This window comes from Phyllobates terribilis, unplaced genomic scaffold, assembly GCF_046119375.1.
Source record: "Phyllobates terribilis strain yellow unplaced genomic scaffold, ASM4611937v1 Scaffold_3__8_contigs__length_932513732, whole genome shotgun sequence".
In the NCBI taxonomy this organism is placed as follows: Eukaryota; Metazoa; Chordata; class Amphibia; order Anura; family Dendrobatidae; genus Phyllobates; species Phyllobates terribilis.
The window spans coordinates 381,728,882-381,755,930 of NW_027362763.1; the positions used below are offsets into that span (position 1 = coordinate 381,728,882).

At 37.7% G+C, this 27,049-nt stretch overlaps 1 protein-coding gene across 29 annotated transcripts in view; it reads right to left on the reverse strand.

Moving 5' to 3' along the window:
• Window positions 1-27,049, reverse strand: part of DST (dystonin) — a 744,334-nt gene that overhangs the window by 248,147 nt on the left and 469,138 nt on the right. For 26 of the 29 annotated variants that reach the window (XM_073675444.1, XM_073675441.1, XM_073675455.1 and 23 more), the window contains 3 exons: window positions 10,930-11,070; window positions 900-988; window positions 581-716 (listed from right to left, as the gene is read on the reverse strand). In XM_073675444.1, the coding sequence (XP_073531545.1) occupies window positions 581-716; window positions 900-988; window positions 10,930-11,070 (366 nt within the window). Of the gene's footprint in view, window positions 1-580; window positions 717-899; window positions 989-10,929; window positions 11,071-12,086; window positions 14,149-22,355; window positions 25,302-27,049 lie in introns of those variants that run through there. The other 3 variants (XM_073675452.1, XM_073675454.1, XM_073675461.1) reach the window with 1 other exon arrangement.

The following is a 27,049-nucleotide window of genomic DNA, read 5'->3' on the forward strand; positions in this document are numbered from 1 at the left end:
AATAAGCAGTTCAGATAAAAAATGATTTTGTCAGTATCTTGACAGCAAAGGTGGCACAAGCTTTGAACTCAGCATGCATCTGTGAACTAGAATTTAGCTTTAGGACACATAGTGTGTTAGTGAGAAGACTGATGACAAGCAGAGTAAGTACCACCTGTAAAGCAAACCATCATGCTATTTGATGCTTGTGAAGGGTTAGAAGAGATGTCACATGAAGAACCATGCTTGTCATGTTTACAGCACACTGTATAAACCACACCTGATGGAAAAATGCTGTTAAAAGAGATATCAGGAGGATAACACTGGTACAAAAACACTTGTGATATTTTGCTAGTCTTTATCAAATTAGATTATAGAAAAGCATGACAAGAATATATCTGTGAATATTAGGCCAGAACAAATTAGCTTGGCTCCGTAGAAAAACCAACAACATACCCAAACTTAAGGAACCAAGTTCCATTTAGGGAACAACAAATCTTATTTCCCTTTATTATTACTTCAATTACATGCAAAAAAAAATCACAAAAAATCTGGAAATTGGTTGCAATAGAAATAGATTAAAATGTTCTACAGATGTCACCTTCTGTTCCACCAGTTTATCTACCAGTTCCTTGGCCTCTTGTTGCTGCCTTTTACTTTCTCTCGATAACAGACTTTGACTTTCTTGAAGTGCTTTAATCTGATTTTCTACATCTGCTCTTTCTTCTTCAGTCATTCTGGGGAAAAAATTGAAACAAGCTGCCTATAAAACTAGTATGCAAGTACATTGTGTAGTGTCATGTTTATGGGATTTATGACAACTTGCGAGACAATTATGAATTAACTCAGAGCTACATATTTAGAAAATGTACCTAGTTATCTATGAAAAAATGTTTACCATAGAAAAACTGGTGCAATACCTGTCACCATGCTTAGCTAAAAGCAATTGTAAAGTCTGAAGAGCATCCGAAATCTCATTCTGCTTTGTGAGAATCTCTTCACCAGAAATCTGAAATACAAAGATGCACATGTGAGGATTATATCCTCGATATTCACACATAGAGGAGTTTCTGGCTTGGCATTATCACTGGTTATATTGCAAAGCTTAAAGGATCGCACATTGACTTGCAATGTAGCTAACTTTCGCAGTTGGTACTTGCAAGTTAAGTTTTTTTGTTCTGCAAAAAGAACTAATTTGCATACATAATGATGTAACACTTTTAGACTCCAAAGTGGAAATCATCTGAAATGAAACTTGTGCTACTTAACTTTTAACAGTCATTAACAAAGACCAGTCAACTCTTCAGATATGTGTGTTTTAGTAAAAATAATTAGTGATGAGCAAGCATGCTCATTACTCGAGATTTACGAGCATGCTCAGGTGTTTCCAGAGTATCTTCAGCGTGCTCGGGTGTTATGTTTGAGTCGCGGCGTGCTTGATTTGCGACTGTTTGACAGCTTTAATACATGTGAGGAATGCTTGTTTCTTAGGCATTCCTCACATGTATTAAAGCTGTCAAACAGTCGCAAATAATGAACACGGCGCGACTCAAACATAACACCCGAGCACGCTGAAGATACTCGGCAAGCACCCGAGCATGCTCGCGGAAAGGGTTAACAGAACATGCTCGCTCATCACTAAAAATAATATAACATATTAGTGCATGCCCTCATCATCTCCTGCCTCAACTATTGCAATATGGCCTAATGGCCTCCCAATTAACATTCTTGCACCTCTCCACTGTACCCTTAAAACCGGTGCTTTATTAATCCACAGGTCCTACCGCTTCTCCTCCGCCTCTCCCATGAGTCAATACCTTCATTAGCTTCGAATTCCCCAACGAATCCAGTTTAAATTACTAATAATGACTTACAAAAGTTGTCCAAAAACTGTCTCCACCAAACTAATCTCCCGCTACCTCCCTTCACAAAATCTCAGGTCCTCACAAGACCACCTTATCTCCTTTCCTTTCGTACATTTCTCACACAATCACTGCCAAAATTTTTCCTGAGCATCCCCCATCCTCTGGAATTCAGTGCCTTAGTATATAGAATTGTCTTCCACATTTGGAAACTTCAGATGTAACCTGAAAAGTTATCTATTAAGAAAAGTCTACAGCCTGTAAAGACCCTGTTGCCTCCTTACTACCAGCAGAGCTGCTCCAACTTCCTGACCTACTGTCTTCTTCCCCCATTATCCAGTAGATTTTAAGCCCATGAGGGCATAGTACTTTCCTCCTCTGCCTCCTGTACCAGTCTGTCAGTTAGTTTACTTTATTTTATGTATATGTACAGTTGAGACCAAAAGTTTGGACACACCTTCTCATTTAAAGATTTTTCTGTATTTTCATGACTATGAAAATTGTACATTCACACTGAAGGCATCAAAACTATGAATTAACACATGTGGAATTATATACTTAACAAAAAAGTGTGAAACAACTGAAAATATGTCTTATATTCTAGGTTCTTCAAAGTAGCCACCTTTTGCTTTGATGACTGCTTTGCACACTCTTGGCATTCTCTTGATGAGCTTCAAGAGGTAGTCACCGGAAATGGTCTTCCAACAATCTTGAAGGAGTTCCCAGAGATGCTTAGCACTTGTTGGCCCTTTTGCCTTCACTCTGCGGTCCAGATCACCCCAAACCATCTCGATTGGGTTCAGGTCTGGTGACTGTGGAGGCCAGGTCATCTGGTGTAGCACCCCATCTCTCTCCTTCTTGGTCAAATAGCCATTACACAGCCTGGAGGTGTGTTTGGGGTCATTGTCCTGTTGAGAAATAAATGATGGTCCAACTAAACGCAAACCGGATGGAACAGCATGCCGCTGCAAAATGCTGTGGTAGCCATGCTGGTTCAGTATGCCTTCAATTTTGAATAAATCCCCAACAGTGTCACCAGCAAAGCACCCCCACACCATCACACCTTCTGCTCCATGCTTCACGGTGGGAACCAGGCATGTAGAGTCCATCCGTTCACCTTTTCTGCGTCGCACAAAGACACGGTGGTTGGAACCAAAGATCTCAAATTTGGACTCATCAGACCAAAGCACAGATTTCCATTGGTCTAATGTCCATTCCTTGTGTTCTTTAGCCCAAACAAGTCTCTTCTGTTTCTTGCCTGTCCTTAGCAGTGGTTTCCTAGCAGCTATTTTACCATGAAGGCCTGCTGCACAAAGTCTCCTCTTAACAGTTGTTGTAGAGATGTGTCTCCTGCTAGAACTATGTGTGGCATTGACCTGGTCTCTAATCTGAGCTGCTGTTAACCTGCGATTTCTGAGGCTGGTGACTTGGATAAACTTATCCTCAGAAGCAGAGGTGACTCTTGGTCTTCCTTTCCTGGGGCGGTCCTCATGTGAGCCAGTTTCTTTGTAGTGCTTGATGGTTTTTGCAACTGCACTTGAGGACACTTTCAAAGTTTGCCCAATTTTTCGCACTGACTGACCTTCATTTCTTAAAGTAATGATGGCCACTCATTTTTCTTTACTTAGCTGCTTTTTTCTTGCCATAATACAAATTCTAACAGTCTATTCAGTAGGACTGTCAGCTGTGTATCCACCAGACTTCTGCACAACACAACTGATGGTCCCAACCCCATTTATAAGGCAAGAAATCCCACTTATTAAACCTGACAGGGCACACCTGTGAAGTGAAAACCATTTCCGGTGACTACCTCTTGAAGCTCATCAAGAGAGTTGCCAAGAGTGTGCAAAGTAGTCATCAAAGCAAAAGGTGGCTACTTTGAAGAACCTAGAATATAAGACATATTTTCAGTTGTTTCACACTTTTTTTGTTAAGTATATAATTCCACATGTGTTAATTCATAGTTTGGATGCCTTCAGAGTGAATGTACAATTTTCATAGTCATGAAAATACAGAAAAATCTTTAAATGAGAAGGTGTGTCCAAACTTTTAGTCTGTACTATATGTAACCCTTTTCAAATGTACAATACCATGGAATTAATAGGGCCTTAAATATAAATAATAAATGTATAATTTGTAAAACATCTGTATTTTACTAATTCGCTGTTAATCTTCTTGAAATGTAGGAATAAATTGACAACTTATGTTAAAAGACCTCTTGTCAATGAAGTTTGTGTCTTCACAAATTGATACTGCCCAATCAGTGTCAGTAGTGTCAGACCTGGGGGGATGACACTGGGACAGAACTATACAAAGATCTAACAAAAGATGTGAAAGCATCGTTATTACACATGAAATACAAGTATTTCCTAAAACAGAGATGTCGGGAGGGGAGACAGATCCTCTTTAACTCTTTATTATTTTAAGTTTCCCAATATTCTGATGCAACATCTGTATATCTAAGAAAAATCTCAAAGTTTAAACATAAATAACATGGATATGGCACTCATATATTTAAAAGTTAGAAAAAAAATATATGATCTCATAAAATACAATCACTCCACAACTCTACCACGATAGCTACTCTAGGAGCTCCCCACAAAGAAACAGACAACAGTGGCTATAAGCACGCAAAAAGTTAAAAAGAGAGATAACGGATTTTTCCATTCAATCTATGGAGGTAACAAAAATAACTGACTTCCATTGCCCCCATTACATATCAGACATTCAGGGAATAACCTATAGCTACACTAGTTCTTTAGTGGGAAAACCCCCTTTAAAATACGTCTCTAAAAATACATTATTGACTTTTGGCGGGGACATCATGTTACAACTATAGAAAACAAATACAAAATGGTTGCAGCAGTGATCAACAGTCACTGATGTGGCCAGAGATTGGCTGCAGCAGTCACATGTCCTTAAAACTGGAATTCTATGTATCAGTCAAATATGACTGCTGCAACTAATTACTAGATGCAGAGGTAGCGCGTTCCTAACAGTTTTGTCCACTGATTAGCTGCAGTGGTCCCATTATATACACGCCAAGAGGCAGAGATCAAAGATTGGTGATTGACCGACAGCCATAGGCAGAGAGATTGGCAGGTGAATACGTCTTTTGTTGTTTTTTTATTTCTGGCCATGCTGGGGTGCCTTTTTATAATAAAAAAATTCCCCATTAGAATAAAAAAAGCATTGGACAGCCTCTTAAATTACTTTAAAAGAAAAGTATGGCAGCATATATGTTTTTATGACACTAAAACTTCAACAGGCTCCATTTTTGAGTACTTTATAAAACAGTATCCAGATTCACCATTACCCGTGAAGCCTCTGCCTTTTGGGCATACATTTGCTATAGAGAAACTAATAGGTAAACTTGAATACGTTTCTTTGGCATTCACGTGTATATGTATGGCCCAAAAATAGACAGAGACTGTGCGAAGAAGACCATCAATGGCATAGTTAATATTCATAAGATTCCACAGAAGAAAATTAATATTATACTTATGTGCTATGTTCATTTTAGAAAAATATAGTAGTTCAGCTCACCTGTTTAGTGCACGGCCAAAAAATCTTAAGCAGAAGAGGACCGCACAGGTCAGAAACGCGTTGCCTTATCTATTTTCTGTTTTCCCTCTGTGTCTCATGAAGTACTGCTGTGTGAATTGTTCCCGATTTTATCTTTATTGCAATAAACCTTTTTTATGGAGGAAAGCGAGTGCTGGTCTCTTCCTGGACTGTATGTTCATTTTAGTTTACGGGGAATATGTCATCAGAAAATGACTGATTTTTTTAAATGAATTTCACTTGGACCACTGAGTCTAATAGTAGCCTGACACTTCTGGTTCTCTAGAGCAAGGCTTTTCAAACTTTTAGTCCTGGGCTCTCACTAGACTGACCAAGATGATCCGGTTCTCATCATCTTTAGTGGAATTTCATACTCAAATAAAAATATCTTGCAAAAGGACATTTTTTGCCTCCTAAGTTCAATATAATATTAAAATAAATACAGAATGAGCCAAAGTTGTCGCTAAACTGGAGATTTCTACACTCTATAAAAAGGACTTTTATGAAAGCTGCCTTCCAAGCTGTGCCTCACCAACCACTAGGGGGTACCTCGCTGGTGAGGCCAGCCTCACAGTCTGAGAAGCACTGCTTTAGAGATCACTTTTCCATACCCATCTCATTATCATTACAGACAGAATTACATTGACAGGTAACACCTATATACTGAAAACAGTAGATAGCCTGCCTAGAAAAATCTCCCATAGAGATCAATAAACATCTGCAGTCTAAATGTTCCTATTGTTCATATGATGCTGATTATTTTACACAGCAGCTCATGCAAGACGGCATGTACAGAGAATTAAAAAAATATGAATAAAACAAATGAGAAACAAAATATGTTTCACTTACGTATTTTTAATTCTTAAAAAATATCTACATTTGCGTTAATATTTCCTAAAACCTCTCTGGGAACCTACAGTCGCCCATATATATTACATAGTTGTGGGCTGATCAATAGTTCATCAGACAGATATCTAACCCAAATTTTCAGTTTTGCCAAACGTTCCAATGTTCTGTATACAAGATCCGCTGCCAGAATAAGCTGGCAGCAGCTTGTCTCCCTGTTGAACAAACGGATTGGCTGTTGAAATTGCAGTGGTCGGATCCTTCTCGCCCTCAACATCATTGGTCAGGGCAGAATTGAATGGTCCTTGTAAACATGAAACTGCTGGCTGATTCCGCCAATATTACTTTAGTCTAATGTGTATGGCAGGGGTCTGAAGACCGTGACCTCGGTTTGCTGATATTTAACATCTATGTCCTCAGGCCAGTGTTTGTCAACTATCTGTAAATTATCAGAATACCTGTAAAACGAGGGCGTTCATGTCCAGTGTTCAATGCAGTTGCATGTTTGTTTTTTTGGGGTTCTAATGCAGGTTAGTGTTAGTGTGTATAAATCACCATTTTACAATTTACAGTAAATGCTATTTATGTGTTCATATTAGTATTTTAAAATCTATAATATTGACAAATAACTAATATTCTTTATTATTCTATTTTGCTAATTTGCCAGAATATGCATAAATATGTAAGCTGTTTGTGATTTTGGACTAGGTTGACCATGAAGAATAAAAAAGGCCTATGGCGTTCCCTTAACGTTCTTTGTTGTTGTACGTGTAGCCTATTTATATTTGCATAAATAATTTGTTTTCATGCCACACTAAAAATATTTGCCAATTTTATTTTACCTATAATTATTTGTATTTTAAAAATCTGAAATATTTCAGTTTTGTCACTCACCATAGCCTCACATTATTCTGACTGTCATGTCTTCTCTGGGACCAGCTCCTGCAAGGTCTACTTCTGTCATCAGACACCATCGTATTTATCCTGCAGGCAGTGCTGAAAATGGAGTAGACGTTGGGAGTGGAAGCTCTGGGCCGCACAGACTCTGTTCAGCCACTGAGACCAGAGTAGCTGGGACCTTTAGTGCCATACAGTCTGGCAGTATGAGTGTTTGCGCTGCCCAGCAGGAGTAATCAGCTCACTGCTTTGGCCAATGGGACAGAACTACTCCCTATTACTCCCAGCTTACTGCTAGAAGCTGCCAGATATATTTTAATAGCTCTGGTTCACATCTCTTGTCCAGCCCGTTTAGATTGTTTTATTCCTGTATTGATCTCGGCCTGTTTATTGATGATTCTTCTGCATTTTGACATTGCACCTTGTCTGCCCTCCTGGTTCTGACCCAGCTACCTGCTACTCCTGCCAGCATGCACCACCAGGCAGAAGCCTACTCAATGGCCTTAACCAAGGGGTTCTTATGCAAGTTTAGGTCCCTATACAGGGGTTAAAGGGTAGAGGCCAGGGCAACTGAGTGGCTAATTCCAACCCTGTCCATGGTAGTAATTTTTAGAGCTGTCAGGACACAACCAGTGTCCCCGATAAACTGACCTTTTTCTCCTTTTCATCACAGATAGGATTAACACATCTAGTATTAAACTCCAGGCAAATAACACAGGACCTCACAACTGTCATTTGCTAGTGGACACCCTCCTCCCTTTCCTTGCAGCGAGACCTCTGCATAGATCATACAGCATGCCTAGAACTTCTCTTGCAGAAGTCAATGAGTCACCTCTAAACACTGTTTATAGTTCAGGCAAGACGGCCGCCAGATAATCATGTACAAAAACAGAAAAAAATAATCGGAATATGAGTAGAAAAGAAAAAAAGATTTGAAAATAAGAATATGATTTAAAAAAATTCACATTCTTTTAAGTTATACATGTAATACATTCCTTTAAAGGGGTTTTCCAGTCAGAAAGAAAAGCTCCTCAGCGGCTTGGAGCTGTAAAAAAATAAACTAAATGATATTCACTTACCAGCAAGCAACTGGATCCAGTGGAGGCTGATAGAGGAAGCGGAGACATTCCAGCAGCAGCGGCGGCACTGTGATTAGCCGCAACAGTCAGATAACTTGATCAGCACGTCATTGGATATTTTTCTGATGAGGCGCTGCTCATATCACCTAACTACTGCAGCCAATCACAGGAGCGGCTAGTGCTGGATCTAGGTGACTGCCGGTAGGTATTATTTAGCTTATATTTTTTACAGCTACAATGCCCTGGGTAACTTTTCTTTTTGCCCAGACAACATTAAGTTTTGGAGGTTAAATATTTCCTTGGGCTTTGTAGCCAGTTTTGGTTTGTTTGCGATAGCATTTATTTATGTGGTTTTACCAATTTTCTGGAGTAACTATAGTTTAGCACAAACTCATTCTTCTGAAGCGTCCCTGGCAAGTCTCTGGATAGCTGTAGAATTATTTTACAAACAGTACATTTTTTTGAAGAGTATTTTACAAAGCTATTTACTTAAATTAAGTGGTGAAGAATCTCAAGGAAAACTTGGCCCTGATCAGTAGAATGAGCAGAGTAGGCGATCACAATGCATGCCACACTCATGCTCCACACTGATACACTGTTAAAGGGAATATGTCAATAGATTTTTGGTATGTAATCTGAAGACAGCATGAGGTAGGGGTTAAAACACAGATTTCAGTGATGCCGCTCTTATCAAGCTCCTTCCTGTTTACTTGTAATGATTGTTTTAGCAGCAGGAGCTAATCATTGCTGGACTAGAGCAGCAGTGCCTGGTAGGCCGACTCCGCCCCCTCCTGTGATAAGCACCTCACTGTCTATGGACATTGTATATACATAGCCTGGTTTGGGTGGTGGAAGCTTTCTCAGCTCTGCTGCATTGCTAAATCTAAAAGCTCTTATTGTGTCAGAACAGCTGCACCCTGTGATCTAAGTGATACAATGTTGGATTCAGCCTCTTTTTGCTTACATCAGGCTGCTCTCAGAAGAGGTAGCAAAAACTTGCTGACAGATTCCCTTTAAGTAGTATGCCAGTATTAGTAAATGCTTTTACACGTCTAGATGATAGCACAGAGTAAGAGGAAAACCACCGTCTGAAGTATACGAAGTTGATTGGGCCTACTAACAGACACAATAATATATTCAGTAACATAGATGTGATGCTTTTTCAGTGCAGCTTTAATAATAATAAGCTTTAAGAATCAGAATGATTATGAAGACTCTTGACCTCATTATAGTTTCTTTCCCAGTGGGATATATTATAGTGCCATGATGTTTCCCATCTACAAATTGTGTATTGTATAGTAAGTATGTAAAGGTGATTCTATCCTGATGAACCTTATGAGTAAATCCTGACGACAAGCATGCTTAATGAAGGGATCTGTTGATATAAGCATACATTTGAAGATCTGAATGCATAAAGTACTAAATAAAAAAAATATTATCGGCACTGACTAAATGATTACATAAATGGATAGTTCTTCTAATATGCCGGAATTAGATTTAATTCATTAAACGACTGTTACAGTTACACTATGACATGAAAATCAACTGATCAGTTCACGTGAGTACCAATAACAATAGAAAAATTAGGAAAACCATTCAGATAACATAAAATTCCTTAGGCTATTTTGTATGTTTATCTATAACCATCATTATTGCAAATGTGTTGTACTCAACAGTGTCATTTATTAGGAAAGAGAGAAAAAAAGAAGGAAAGGGAAAAATGATAATGCTGTTATTGAAAAAAAGACAGCAACTTACCAAAAGAATAGCAAATAGGATTTCAAAATGGAAAGGTTTTTTATCATAGTTTGTTTTTTATTGTACACTGTGTTTTATTCACTTCAGAGGAGAAGACGTTGTCCCATCGGAAACTAATTTCAATCATTCAGATAACAAAAAAAAACAAAAAAACTTCCAGAGGCGACTCCCTGCTTTGGCTCATAGAAGTGGTGCATAATTGGTGGATGCAACTTGGGAACATGAAATGTCCTAATAATGCATCTTATAATCCCTTTAATACATATTAACGTTGGCACTGAAGAATGTAAAACCTGTATTATAAGTGTTGCCATTTAGGAGATTTTCTGTGTTTCTTTTTGTTGTATTTTTTTAATCTTATGAATACATGTGAACATCTTAGTAGGACCCAGACTTCCAATGTATCAGGCTTAGCAGATGATTTGCGGCTTACATTCTCCAAATGCAATAAAGAATGTCACAATATAATATTATAGTTCTGTTGTAACTCTGTGTTATAGATAATGGAAAACTACATCATGTAATTAACGAACTGTAAGGTCAATTATGATAATAAATATGACACATTTTTAAAATAATGCCCATAAGAGGGTTTTCTGACATACTTTTCATACTAAGCCATACACTGCTACATATTGATACCAAAATGACTAATTTTGTAATATTTGGAAAAATGACGGATTGCACAGATCCAAAGATTCATTGAAAGTACTCCTGAAGAAGACCATATCAAACCTTTTATTAGGTAGAGATCATCAATAATGAAATATTTGTTGTTTTTAATAAGTATGTATTTTACAAATGCTTTGCTGCATATAACCAGTGAAACATGGCATATGGGTACGATATACAATTTTATTGCTTAGCAAACACAACACATGATTATACTTAATGTCTGGTGTGGGAGGTAAGGAATGCTGATTACCAAATAATGTTTCCAATACCTGGTGCTTAGCAGTGGGTGTCATTCCTGCACTCTCTCCATCTCCACCTTCTTTACTTAGCGTTTTAGTGACCTTAGACACCCAATTCAGTATGTCACCTGCTTTCTTTACATGCTCTTTCTTTTCCTCTTCCAATGATTTCTAGCAATAAATGCGTGATGTAAAACACAAACATTACATACAAAAAAGCTAAATATTACAGCAAAATATTAAAAAATACAATTATGTTGGATACATTTGATTTCATATTGATACATAAGTATATTCCATAGAAGAAATACCGTATTAATACAAAAGAGAAATTACTGGAACTAATAATCCTTGCGATCTATTCCCCCACTGTGTTTAATAAGATTCATAAATGGTTACTACACGCCATTATTTTCATATTAGCTATATACAGAATTAAATGATATCTATTAGACACAGTATGGGAAGAATATACAAAAATATGAATATTTCTGTGATTTGGAGCCACGTAATTCCTTGTGAAGCAAAATCTATTTTATGTACTTTGATGCATAACATAGCAACCTCTTTCATGGATTGGCATGAATAGACCCCAAAGTACAATGTGTACCTTTGAAAGGAAGATAAAAGTAAAAACCATGAAAGACCATGAATATAAACATATACTGCCTTTGCATTAGCTTTGATCATCAGCGGTAAACAAAAAAATAAGAAATAACTTGGCACAAATCTTGAACACTTCATTAACTGTGTTTCTCAATTGATTAACATTTTGCTATTCCTTAAAACATCCAAGAACTCTCAGAGGTGCAAATTCTAAGCAGACATTTCGACTTATTCGCATCATTTGTCATTTACAGTACTCTTACATTTAGCTTTTGCAAATAACGTACATCAGTGTATATAGAACACACAGCTTTTACGTATGGTAGGCTAATTAATGTGTTTTAGAATCAGTCGCATAGTCTACCTAGGGGGTCAGTGTAAAAAGTTCAAGGTGAATCAACAAGACCCCTATCAAGGTAACAGGACGAGGGTAGGGTATAGAATTAACTCTTTCTCCCAATATAGAAAAGCATTTATATTATACAATGTAGATGTAAGATTAGGTGAAACAAGATTGGAAGGATATTAAGAAACACAACAAACTTAGTGTTACCACTGCTGATAATCAGCAACATACATACCACATTATGTACAAAGAGGTAATGCAAAGAAAAACAAGATCCTCCATCATTATGAACCGGTTTCCACTACTTCACGATGAACATCCATTAGATTGCCCATAAGGACTACTCATTGTGGTGTATTTATTAGATGCTGCAGTTGACTTTATTGGGAAGAAAAATAAAGGCTAGGAATTCCGACATTCAGAGGAAGAGGAGCTTCCATCAAACGTAGTCCAGTATGACAATCATATACTGTTTTCTCTAGAGCTTCCTTGTACGATAACTTCCTCCTGGTTTTAGGGCAGGTAAGATTTTTGACATATGACTTCTCATCCTTTAGTTTTGTTGCTGTGACAGCATCGACGATTCCTTTTTTGATTGCGTCCTCCAATGAAAGCCGTGAATGTGATCTAGGGTCTATCAATCCTCCAGTTAAGTACTGATACTCTAGGCATCTGGAACCAATTTCTTTGCTTAACATGTTCAAGTTCATAGCTTCACCAGCAGACAAGATGGCTTTTGTTGTGGGGTGGGTAACTCCAGTGTATGTCACCTCACAATTTTGAATTTGCTTAGCGCAAACGTCATCAACCAAGCCTTTACGTAAAGCATCTGACACATTATATTTTTTCCCATTTGAAGGATCAATGATCCCTCCTGTACTAATCTGAGCTTCAAGACATCTAAACACTGTTATTCGGTCTACCATGTTTCTTCTCAAAGCTTTAAAGACAGAGACCCTTTCATTGGTTTCATAAATATAATAGCCTGCTATGGGACTGTTAGGGTTCTTACTTGGTCTTGTTTTAGTTACTAAAATGTCAGCTAGCTGAATGGCCGGAAACACCCCTTCTTTAAACTTAACAATTAGGGATCTGTCAATTTTACCTTGCAAAACAGCTTCTTCTAAAATAAACTGTCTTCCTGTCTTGTGATCAGTTAAGTGTACTTGTGATTTGCCCTCAGAGTCGAAAACTGTCGAACTCTCCCACTGGCACTCACTTTGTGAAAGGTCACTATATGTTTTCTTGTCAATGAGACCTCTTTCAAATGCCTCAAAACGGGTCATTTCTGTACCGGATCGGATGTCTACTATGCATATCTTGTGACCTCTTTCTGCTGAAAAAGCTGTAATTTCTCTTTCACCAATTGGCAAGAGGAATGTTTTACTATCTAAGTCAAGAACACACAATTGCAGTAAATCTGAATAATACATACTCTGCTTATTGGTGGGAAAGTGAAAGCCCTTCACATTGCTAGCTGGTTCATGCAAAAATTTCAGTGTTGTATGATTTACCAAACCCTTTAGAACTGCCACTTCAGATGGTATTCGTATGCTTTTAACTGGGTCAATGACTCCACCAGTGGCAATCTGAGCTTCAAGAATCCTTTTCCCTTTCTGTCTTTCCAGTAGTCTAGCCTCAATGGCCTGGAAAACAGAGAGCCTTTTGCCAGAATGAATGTATCCTATGACAGCTTTTTCAGCTTCAAGGAGTTTTTCTTTAAATTCGTGGTCAGCAAATCCACAGCTGATGGCTTCCTCAACAGAATATTTTTTGCCTGTAGAAGGATCAATGATAAAACCTGTCACTACTTGTGCTTCTAAATACTCAAACGCTAACCCTTTATCAATAATTCCCTTTTTTGCAGCTAAACCAAAAGACACTCTTTCTCTGCTTGATTCAAGGTATAAACCTGCTATTGCAGTAGCTTTTGACAGGTATGTGTCAAGTTCTTTCTGAACTTCTTGAACAGTTGTTTGACCTAACTCAAGCTGCTCCATTGTTTTGGCATCGAGTATTTTAGCTGCTACCATTTGTTTAGCAGATACATTTTTTCTGAGACCTTGGAAGAGGAACCTATCATCAATGGAGGAACTGTCACTCAAAGAAGTCTCAGAGCCTGCATAGTTTTTGTAACTGGAGGACATATAACCCATCTTCGGTAAATCTGCTCTCCTAAATCCTTCCAATACATTACGTTCTTCAAAAACCTGATCTTCATTGTTAAGCAGGAATTCTTTTTCCTGTTTTACAGTTGTAACTTCAACAGTCAAATCATACTGCTTGCTCTTCACTATCTGTAAATAGGAATATTTAAAATAAAGGATGGAGTGTTAGGGATTAAGCCTATATATAACTTCCAAACTAACAAAATATCTAACATAGGAAAAACAAATAAAGTTTTTTTTTAATCATTAGTGTTAAACATCAAAATGTAAAAAAAATACACAAGCTAGCAAAGCCATGCATTTAAATATATTTACATAATCTGTTACATAAGCCCTACCCTACTAGGATATGTATTTGAATTAAACAATAAGAAATATTACACATAATGAGGGCATTTGTAATAATAACACGTATACTAATTGCTAGGCCCAGACTGACTACTTGTCAGATCTTGGAACGGCCACACTGAGGTCCTATAGTGGGTTACAAAAATATTGCTCAGAGCCTCTGGCCATCACCCATCAGTAATGTGGCCATCTCTGCAAAGAAATGTGCCAAGAAACATTATTACTGTCTGCTGACCGACACAGCATAGACTTCTCCTACCAAGTTTCCTTAGACTACAGCTTTCTGTAGCATGTACTCAGGCAGAAGAGCATTAAAGAGGTTGGCCATTACTTTTTTTTTGATGTCCTATTCTAGTACCCAGCCGAAGTAATATAGGTTTTATGGAGCCATCCATAAAACAGTAGTGGCTAACTCCTTTAAGAAATAAAGTTTCTAGGCACATTTCTTGGCAAATAACTAAGGGGACTGAGGACTCCACAATCTGTCTTTGCAGGGGGTACCATTACTTTGAAAGGTACAGATGGGGTCACTCATACTTTGTGTGCACAAAGGGGAATTATTACTGTATATGTAATATGTAACATTATTTGGAGGACAATATTACATTTTGTGGGGGCACAAATGAGATTATTATTGTGTAGACACAAAGGGAGACAACTACTTGCCGAGGGCACAAAATAGGTATCATTATTATGCAATGGCCCAAAGGAAGGCACTGGTATCGTTTGGCTTAAAGAAGGCATTATTATTTTGTTTTGTCACAAAGGGGGATTATTACTCTATAGAAGCTTAAACAGCACAAGGATAACTTTGTGGGGGCACAATGGGGGAATTATATGTATGGGGGAAGGAAGGTGAGCATTATTACTGTGGAATACAAAGGCATTAATATTTTACGATGGGTAAAACAACAGACTTATTACATTTTGAAGGGACTTTATGTGGAACAACAAAGTGAGAACTAGTATTGTGTTGGGCAAAGAGGTGGTCACTACTATTGTGTAGAGGACACTGAAAGGGGCATTGGCTGTAGCAGCAGTATGGGGAGTTTGTATGCAGAAACAAGTCATGGTTTGGAGAAGACTTCAAGGTATTCTGATCAGGATACAGTAAATAAGATAAAGTGTAAGAAAAGAAAATGTCAGCTGTGAATGATTGGATTTAACTATATTGTATTCATATTTCAATGTGTAGAACTGGCATCTTACCAGCACCTGATCCCAGCATTATTTAGAGATATGCTGCTAACTTAGAGCTGAGCCATCAGCTATTACTTTTATCCCCCTCCCCATACTCATCCACATGCATGCTCAGCCAAGCATGCATGTGTTCTCAATATGGAAAAGCCACTGCCAGACCCTTTTTATACAGCCCAATACAAATTAGTCATCCCGCTCTGCTGAAGTTGGCAGGTTAAACCAATATCCATCACTCATCACTTATAAAAGTTATGGGTGATGGTGGTCTTAGGGTGAGAGGTGGCGGCAAAGAAATGTTGCAGTGCTTGTGACCCTGATATTTTAAGACTCTAGCAATTTTTCTCCTGCCCTACTAAATCCAGCTTGCCTATCCAGGCTCAGCAATCATTATCATGATATTGTCTGTGAACACAGACATACAAAATTGAAGACAACTTTTTGTTTTTGCCCGGTCTGGGATCAAATTTTCTTTTGTTTTTGTCTGGTCTGGCGTCAGAGGAGACAGGATAAATGAATTAAGCATCTGGTCTGGGATCTGAGGAATAAGGTTTCTGTTCTGAGGTCTTAGAGATTTGGTCTACTGTCTGGGGAATAAGAAATATGATCAGGAATCTTAAAGGAAACCTGCTATGTTGAAAATGGTATCAGATCTGCAGGCAGGATGATATAGACCAGGAGGAGCTGATCAGATAGATGGAGATTTATGTGGGAAAAGTTTCAGTATTACTTGAATTTTATTCACTAAAATCCTAGGTGTTTGTAAGTATGAGAGTCCAGAGGGCGGTCTTACTCAGTGATTGACAGTCTTCCCTGTATGACTGTATATACCAAGATATCTGTCAGTCACTTAGTAGGACCACTCACTGAACTCAAATGCATACAAACGCCTGGGATTTAACTAAATAAAACACAAGTTACAGTAATCTTTTCCAAAATATCTATATATCATTTTGCTCATCTTCTCTTTCATGCTGTCCACAGATCAGACTACATATACATGACAGGTTCTCTTTAGGAATTAAGAGAACTGTCTTGTGTCTGAGGAACTAGGAGGATCTGGTCTGAGGTCTCAAAAATTAGAGATCTGGTTAAGGTTTTGATTAATTAGGTTACTGACCTGGGGTCAAAGGACATTAGGAGTCTGATCAGAAATTTGGGGTATGAGCTTGGGTCTGATTAACTTATGAGGACTGGCTTGAAGTATCAATTAAAGGAAATTAATATAACTTAAAATGATGTAATCTTGACCTTGCTACTTGTCAGTCTGCATTTCCTCCATAATCCTGAAACAAACACTCTTGCAGAAATGTAGAAATCGTTTCGAGAACTAAGGGCTAAAAGCCCTGCTGATCTGGTCTGTTTTCATGTAGCTACCAACTCAGAGGGCAAAACTTAATTAAGGAGTGTGGCTTAATGATCTTTTTGACTCACAGTAGTCAATGCTGATGGGGAAGGCTCCTGTTGCAGCCAGTTGTATTACAGGGAGACACATGACTAAGGAGAAAGGACATGGCTGATATGGAACATAAAGAATTTATTTAAATAGTACCTGTCATAAGGTCACAAGTGACCAGTTTTTCCTCATAATTTATTCCTGCTGCCCCCTGAATATTAAGCTTAAAAAAAAAATCCACGATATGGTTTTAAAGAGATGGGTCTTTTTATTTAGTGCTAGTATTTGTGGTCTTTATAAAGGGAGCATTGTTCGTCGGGTTCTCTGCGGGGCATGTCTTCATGTCTTTTGACTGCTCTGCATAATTATCCTGTGAGCAATGCCCCCTTGGAAAAGACAATAAAAATTAGCATATTGGGAGCACTAAAAAAGGCTTATATCTCTTTATTTAAATAAGAGAAAATTCTTAAGGTGGTAGCAAGAATAAAATAAGAGCAAAAACGGACACTTAAAACCTGTTCACACTTCCCCTTTAAAAAATTCTTATTATTCTAATAAGATGAGATAAAATAGGATCAAAAATTGGTGGAGAATAAGGGTTAAAGTGCTAAGATTTTTTTTCATTTATTTGTGCATTTCCTGTGTTTAGTTCTCCTTTTGTTTTGGGGTCTAGTCTGGGGTCTGAATTTATATGTTCAATTATTAAGGCTGTGTCTGACTTAAAGGTATTATAAATGGATATGAATAGCGGTACCAGAGCGCCAATAACAGGGCAAAAATATTAAAAGGACTGATTTATTAATATACACACAACGCGTTTCGGTGGACACAGCCACCTTCATCAGGTGTGACAAGCAGCAAACAATTGATCCTTATATACATTTGACTAGGTATACAATTACTTAAAAGGGGCGGGGCCAGATACAGAGTAATACCTCTATATTAACCCCTTGAGTTCATATATGCTCAATAGAGTAAAAAGGATTGTTATAAAATAATGCCTAATGAAGCATATAGGGTTCTTATAAAAAGGATTCGCTGTAAAAAAACAACAACTTGTGAATCCTATAATCTTAATACTTCATAGGATATATTGTCATCTACCACCCTATATTTTAGATTATATAAAAAAATAATAATAATTTTTACATACAACATAAAACAATGCATAAATATAAAGTATAAAATTACAATCAGTTTCTATCATTATAATTAGGAAAAGTAGACGAAGAAAGGAAAGAGAAAAAAAAAAGGAAAGAGAAAAAAAAGAGAAAAAAAAAAAAAAAAAAATTCCAAAAAAAAAAAAATCCCCCCCCAAAAAAAAAAAAAAAAAAAAAAAATAATAATAATAAAAAAAAATAAAAAAATTTTCTTTAAATTTTTTCTCCCTTCTCTCTCTCTCCTCCCTCCTCCCCTCCCTCTCTCCTTTCCCCTCTTCCCTCCTTCTCTCTCTCCTCCCCCCTCCTCCTCCATATAAAAGATATATATAATAAATTTGCTAAAATATGAAAACAATTATTTAAAAAGTTGTCTTCTCTATATTAAGGTTCAAACCTTCAGGAGACAAGGTTCCCATTTTGAAAATCCAATAATTTTCACGTGTAATGAGACGATTTAGTCTATCAGGGTGTGTATCAACTATATGATCAATGATAGTTAGTTTTAGGTTATTAGGATTTTTTTGATGTTCTTTTAAGAAATGATTAGAAACACTATGTAGGGGAAAGCCGTTTCTAATATTTTGGCGATGTTTATTTAATTAAAACATCGCCAAAATATTAGAAACGGCTTTCCCCTACATAGTGTTTCTAATCATTTCTTAAAAGAACATCAAAAAAATCCTAATAACCTAAAACTAACTATCATTGATCATATAGTTGATACACACCCTGATAGACTAAATCGTCTCATTACACGTGAAAATTATTGGATTTTCAAAATGGGAACCTTGTCTCCTGAAGGTTTGAACCTTAATATAGAGAAGACAACTTTTTAAATAATTGTTTTCATATTTTAGCAAATTTATTATATATATCTTTTATATGGAGGAGGAGGGGGGAGGAGAGAGAGAAGGAGGGAAGAGGGGAAAGGAGAGAGGGAGGGGAGGAGGGAGGAGAGAGAGAGAAGGGAGAAAAAATTTAAAGAAAATTTTTTTATTTTTTTTTTATTATTATTATTTTTTTTTTTTTTTTTTTTTTGGGGGGGGGATTTTTTTTTTTTTGGAATTTTTTTTTTTTTTTCTCTTTTTTTTCTCTTTCCTTTTTTTTTTCTCTTTCCTTTCTTCGTCTACTTTTCCTAATTATAATGATAGAAACTGATTGTAATTTTATACTTTATATTTATGCATTGTTTTATGTTGTATGTAAAAATTATTATTATTTTTTTATATAATCTAAAATATAGGGTGGTAGATGACAATATATCCTATGAAGTATTAAGATTATAGGATTCACAAGTTGTTGTTTTTTTACAGCGAATCCTTTTTATAAGAACCCTATATGCTTCATTAGGCATTATTTTATAACAATCCTTTTTACTCTATTGAGCATATATGAACTCAAGGGGTTAATATAGAGGTATTACTCTGTATCTGGCCCCGCCCCTTTTAAGTAATTGTATACCTAGTCAAATGTATATAAGGATCAATTGTTTGCTGCTTGTCACACCTGATGAAGGTGGCTGTGTCCACCGAAACGCGTTGTGTGTATATTAATAAATCAGTCCTTTTAATATTTTTGCCCTGTTATTGGCGCTCTGGTACCGCTATTCATATCCATTTATTGTCCCTTTCCCCCTGTTGGGGTGCGGTAGAGCTGCCTTTAACTTATTGTTCTTTCACCTGTGGGAGGAATTTAATTAGAATCACTACCCTGGTTTTCCAAGCTGCGCTGCCCTAACCCCTCCGGAACGCTGCCGGGGGTGTTGGTGAAGCTGGGCGTCCATCTCGGCGTTACATGCAACTAACCTGACCACGTGATCCACCACCGAGAGATCAGGATCTGTGAACGCCGCTGGAAATAGATGACAGCCACCAACAGAGCGGAGCTTGTGGAGCTTTACACTGGGGTTGTGCAGAGGTGCACAACTTCATAAGGTTAGTAGCCATCCTCACACCCCTCTAACAATTGCAATACTGAGTCACCCATTGCGCCTTGTTCTCTCCTCTCTTTACATATTGACTTAAAGGTATTGTCCCAAGTACAAAGTACATTTTAATTAATAGATCTTGGAATAAACATAAGTTCCACAATTGAATGTGTTTCAATAAAATGTTCCTGTGCTGAGATAATCTTATAAATGTGCCCCTGCTATGTACTGTGTAATGGCTGTGTCTGACCATGTAGGAACATGGTCTGCTCATACCACAGCTCCTGGGCAGGGGAGGAAGCAAAAGAGAGTATACGAACAGGACAGCATAAGATCACAGCTGATTCTTTCTGTGAAACATGTTTTTAAACAGGCAGTGAAATGTTTTACTTCAGAGAAGGCAGCATCTGCAATCCTGTGCTGTAATGTCTGTATACATTCTTTTGCTTTGTCCTCTGGCCAGGAGCTGTGATATAACCAGACCATGATCTGGAGCAGCTTTTCACGGTCAGACACAGTCATGATACAGTACATAGAAGGGGCACGTTTAAAAGGTTATTTCAGCGCAGGAACTTTTTTTTAACACGTACAATTGTGCAACTTATTGAAAACCTCTTTAAGAAGTGGAACCAATGATGATTTTGAATCAAACTTTGCAGTTGTCAGAGGTCATCATAGCATACTGGGCCAGAAAAAGAAAAATAGGATAGAGAACGAACGATAACAATCAGAGAAATGTCATCTAGAAGTCCCTGGATTTAAAGAATACCTGTCACTTCTCCTAACAGTCTGAAGTAGTACGGATGTGTCCACCTTTAAAATAAACTTGTCACCTATTTCATTGCTGCCCTCTCTGAGAGCAGCATGTAGTAGATAAAGGCATGATGTGCTGAACAGTGTGTGTTACTAAATGGAACCTATCAGGTCTGATAATGCTATTAACCTGCAGATAAAGAGTTGATATGCAGGTTAATAGTGTTATGAAGGTGTCCTGCCGCAGTACTGAAAGTGTGGCACTCAGGAGAAAATTAACTTTATTTCTCCTAGGAGCCGCTGGATTTCAGTCACAAGCAATTAGTCACCATGCATAGCACTGAGAGTGGCAGCAGCGCGCACACCCCGGCACTGTCTGACAGCCGGCTCTGTACTGATGCACTCTAGAGTCGGCTGTCAGTCAGTGCCAGAGCATGCTTAGAGCAGCTCTCCAGTTCTTTAAGTGGTGACCCTAATTGCTCAGGGCAAATAAAGTTTATTTTCTCCCGGGTGCCGCACTTTCAGTACAGCGGCCAGGCTCCTTCATAACGCTATTAACCAGCACACTAACCCTATATCTACAGGTTAATAGTGTTATCCCACATGACAGGTTCCCTTTACATGTCTATGGTTTAGATGGGCCAAACTCACACTTTATTAATAGCAGTGTTCAGCCAGCTCTAAACTGCCAAGTCAATGGTATTTTCAAGCTGAACAACGCCGGACTTGATGAATCGGCCCCTTTGTTTGACATTAATCTTTTATTCCTCCTGAAAATAAATCAGGTCTGGTCTACATGGACACTTTTTGTGAGACCGTTAATTTAATTATGGTGTTACAGGCATACATTGAGATCCATGAAATATGTGGCCTGCAGCTGTAGCTTGAAGTCTTTATAGCCCTAAGATAATTGACAAATGGGTGTTACCATTCCCTACACCATTCAGTTTGATACGGTCAGTGATACCTGAACACTGTAGCACTGTGCAGGGACACAACCTCATCACAATGAGTATGGTAACAGCCAGGTAATTCATACGTTTTCAGGAGGAATACAATTCTTAAGAAACAATGCTTCCGAATTGTCTTTTACAAAAAGAGATCAGGAGAGCTCACAAATACTCCTTAATTGTTGTGCCTGTAACGTATCTGATTAGCTTTGTACTCCCTAGTATAATCTAATATTGGCCCTTATATAATGTCCATCACTGAAAAAGTGCATGGTACACCTTCTCCACTTATGTGACTGGGTGTTTCAACGTTCCAATTACATATATGTGTTGATGGTGTGATTTACAGATGTAAAGAAGTAGTTAAAATGGTAAATTATCAAAGCATGTAGTGCATATTATTTTTTGGGGGAGTTGTCTAATATTATATGTGGGGTGGTGGGGTTTGTGGGCCAAAGCTGCTTTTTACTCTCAGTCCTATCCTGCCTATGCAAGCAAAGGAAAAAAATCACCAAGATAAAGAAGCTTTATGTAAGCATATAAGCTGGCAAAGCATGTCAAGTGACTTGCATAGCAGATTAGCGAGGAGGATATACAAAAAATACCTCCATAGGTTGATCAAATTTTCCTAGCTCTTTTCCAATTTTCTCCTCTTCAATTCTCAAAGTTTGAAAGGCATTCTGTAAACTTTTATCCTTCATAGTCTCTAACTCTGACAGCTGTTTGTAAGCATTCATGTTATCAATAGATATTTGAAGCTCTGTGCTGGTCTGTGTAACGTACTCTGTAAATGGCTTGCTCTTGTCGCCAACATCGAGGGACTGCTTTATCCTGGATAGTTGTAGCTGGAGTTCCTTCTGAACACTGTCATCATAACCATCCATGTGTTTCTTTTCGTCAATGAGAGTAGAGTTAAAAACAGGAACACTGACATCAAGATGACCATCTAGTTTTCGTCTCAATATTGGAGAAGATTTGGTCCTCTGATTAAGTGCATCAAAATCTGGTTGAGAACCTGCTGAGGACATAACATAACTGTTTCCTTTTACTTCAAATTCATTTTTCTGAAAAGGGCTCCTTATGCTATTATTTTGCTGAATCTCACTTTGTAGATATCTTAACTGGTTTATGTGGTCTTGCCTTTGCAAGTCAACTTTCTGTTTAAGACTTTCAACAGCCCGTTTTTGAACCTCTAATTCTTCCTCCATTTTTCGACATTTCTGACCACTTTCCAGCCCAGATTTTTTCTCCAAGTTCAACTGCTCTTGACATCTCTGTAATCTCTCTTGAAGATCTGAAAGTTCTATTTTCATCAACTTAATCTTCTCTTCCAGCATTGCCCTCTCTTGTTTCATACTAACAACTTCAATCCTCATGTTTGAATAATTATTTTCGGTGCTTAAACTAGATTCCATTGACGTCTCCAGTTTTTTCCTGAAGTCTTCTGCTGAACTTTTGTATTTTGCAGATTCTTCTTGGTACAACATAAGCTTTTTCTGTGCTAGTTGCTCATCCACAATCTTCTTGTGAAGATCATCCTGCGCTTTCTTGGTTTTCGTATTCATTTCCTGAAGTTGTGTCTGGTGCTGTTGAAGCTTCTGATCCACTAGGCGCTTGTCCATAGTTAAACTGTTTAATTCAGCTTTCAGATTTCGTATCTCCTTTTCAGAATTCAGTATTGTTAAGCTTTGCTTATCACATTTTTGTCTGATTTCATTTAAAGAATTTTTCGATTTTGTTAATTCTTCTTCCATCCTTTTGACCATGTTTTGAGTTTCATACTCTCCTTTAGACTGTTTTTGTAGTTGTTCACTAGTAACCCTAATTTGCTCCTTGGTACCTTCTAGTTGTGCTTTTACTATATCAAAATTTTTCTGCAAATTATTTCTTTCCATGGTTGTCTTCTCAAACTCAGATTTAACCTTCCTCGACATCATCTCTGTCTCATTGTGTGACTTAGTAAGATCATCTAACTTTATCTTCAGTGTATTTGACCACTGATTGCTTTTTGTTAACTCATCCTGCAACTTTATATTTTTTTGATGATCCTCCTTCTGTGCCCTAGTAGCTTGGTGAAGCTCATCTTGCATTTTCTTTAGCTGTTCACGTAAACTGTCAACTTCTCCACTTCTAGATTGTGATCTCTGTTCAAATACAATCTTTTCTTGCTGCAAATTACTTACTTGTGAATTTAGAATTTTCACGCTGCTCTCAGCTTTTGCGTTTATACGGGTGAGATCTTCCATTCGTTTTCGGAATTCATCCACATCTTGTTTCTTTCTAGTTAAATCTTCCTCTAGGAAAGATAATTTTTGAAGGCTATTCCTTTCAGTCATTTCTTTCTGTCTCAGTTCTTCTTGGCAAGCTTTTAGCTTCTCTCTCACATCATCATAGTCAGCTTTTTGCATCTTAAATTTATGCTCCAAAGAGACTTTATCTTGTTGCAATATCTTTAATTCCTCCTCAAAACTCATTCGAATCTTTTTTAGATCACTAGCCTCTTGCATCACTTCTTCAGCCTTATCCTGGCTATGATAGAGCTTTCGTTCCACATCTCTAATTTGCAACACATAGTTCTGTTCCAATTGGTTTTTCTGTTCTACTTCTATTTTAAGTTGTTGCAACATACTATGTGCATCATCCAACTGATTTCTTAGCAGGCGGTTCTTCTCATCTGCAGAAGTCTTTTGTATTTGTAATGTATTTAATTCTGCTTTATACTGTTTCAGCTCATTCTCTGCTTTTTTGTGAACTAGTGTAAGTTCATCGAGCTGCTGCCTAAGGGTTTCTGCTTTTTTAACATACTGTTCCATCTGAGCACCTCTCATGTCTGATTCAATCACATAATGAACCTCTTGCATGGATCGTGCAGGGATCACCATATCCTTAGAAGACGTATAACTGTATAATGAGTCTGAATACTGTCTTTTTGTTTCATAATCCATTTTCTCTTCTACCATTTTTTTCTGGAATACCAGGTCGCTTTCAAGGTGTTTTATCTGTCTCAAGTGTTCTTCCTCTATCTCAGCTTTCCGTTTGAGTTCACCCATTAAACTGATTTTTTTATTTTCCAGATCATGAAGATCAATTTCCTTTCTCTTTAAGTGATCCTCCAGCTTCCTTCTTGCTGTAGTGCTTTCCTCTATCTGGGTCTTAAATGCTCTAAGTTTGTCCTCGACAGCATCACGTTTGGATTCTGCTTGCCGTGTAATCTGGCGCACATGTTCTAGCTGCTGCTCAGCTGCCGTTTTCAGTTTGACTGTAGTTTCCAGCTCTAAACGGAACTGCTGTACCTCATATTCCGCCTTTGTTTTTTGCATTGTCAATTCTTCCACTGTCTTTTGGTGTTTTTTAATCTCCATTTCAGCAGAAGCCTTAACTTTGGGCAATTCTTGCTCCAGTAGATATTTTTGTTTTTTCAGATCTTCCAGGGTTAACTCAAGCTCCTGAATTCTTTTCAAGAGCCTCTTGTTTTCCTCTGCACTGGCTTTTTGCTGTTCTGCTAATTCTGGGTAAGCAGATGAGGAAGAACGCTCTGAGTACATCAGAGTCTATGATAAAGTAAAGAGAAACACTTTCAGCATCTTTCTTGTTATAAAAGGTGAAATGCAGTATTCATTGTGAAAAAAAAATCTAATAATAATATAATAGCATAATAATATAATAACATAAAAAAGCCATAACGGCAATTTAAAGTATTTAATCGAATTTTAAAAAACGTGAAAATAATTTAATATAGAAAAATGAATACTGTTTTATGATACTACTTTTATTCATAGAACTAATTTACACTTAAAGAAGCTGATTTTATTTAGGCATTTGAAATGTTGCAACATTTTTGTGGAATTCATAGTTGAGCAAAAATGTTGCAACTTTTGGCATTTTGACACCAGTCCCGGCCAACTTTGCCAACTTTTTAAAAAGTGTGTAAAGCTTCACAGGGAGAGCACGTGGCTGAGAGTCGCTGGTAATGTCATTATAATTTACGCCACAAAAGTGACGTAAATTATGACAGAAATGTACTCCAGTCCTTGTTTGGGGTACATTTCTTGTGGTGGTGCTAAAAGATATGTCTAATTCATTAAAAGATGCATACGTTTTAATGAATTAGGCACGTTTTACTCCAGTGCACTCATCATCAAGACTGGTGTACAAAATGGTAGTGTTGATGAAGCGGGAACAAAGTGTCACTTTTCTAGTGATATTCTGCCCAATCATATAACAGATATGCAGAAATACATGTCACTCACTAGATGGTACAGTTATTATTATTATTAATTATTATTAATAATTTATATAGCGCCATTGATTCCATGGCGCTGTGTTACTAAGGCAAGAGGAGTCTTGTGCGCTGATTTTATGGAAACTCATGAAACTCATTAAGCATGATAAAGTTGCCATGGCAAGAGTACTGGCCAGCATGCTGGTTACGACATAAGTCTCCAGAGAAGAATGGGAGATGGAGATGAGAGGCACTTCGGTCCAGAAGCCAGGTCAGTGGTACCTGGTGGTTAGAATGGAGGTCTGTGAATCTCTTACCTTAAAGGCACAGCTTTTGATAAGCCAGGGCTGGTGCGACGTCATCTGTGCATCATGTCGCACAGATGACGTCATGCCAGCCCTGACAAATCAAATGCTGTGCTGGGGACACCGGAAGGTAAGAGATTTGCGGGCCTACAGGCTAGACGTCATGTACCACTAACCTGGCCTCTGGACCGAAGTCCCACAAATCGACCCGCTCATTTCTAATGGGAGATTACAAGTAAAGAGACCCTTAATATCAAAGTAACACATTATTAAACATATAAAATTGCATACCTTAAATGACTTACCTATATTAGCCAATTAAAAGATAAAAGATTCAGCCCCCTTGTCTTGTCAGTGAAGTATCAGGAGAGGAATGAGAAGCCAGACACCAAAGTCCACAGAAGCATAATACATATTGTACAGTGAACTAAACATCTGCAGGAAGTTCAAGCCAAAATTGGCAACTAAAAAGGAAAGCCCAGCTTGTGCATAACAACATAGTCCATGCAAAGCGACACAGAGCCAGAGCACATAACAGAGCATGAGTAAGTCTATAGGTCGTATGCTAGAGCTAATGCAAAGGCAGGATGTTTATTACTCTAAATATAATAATGACATCATATCAGAGGATACAGTATTTATACACCTACTATAAGAAAGAAAACACATGGTCAGTCTGGGTCAAATTATCCAGTAGACGTCTTAAAGTTAAATACAACTGAAAATAAAGCAAATATGTCCTTGTATTCTGCGGGTCTCAAAGGTTAGAATA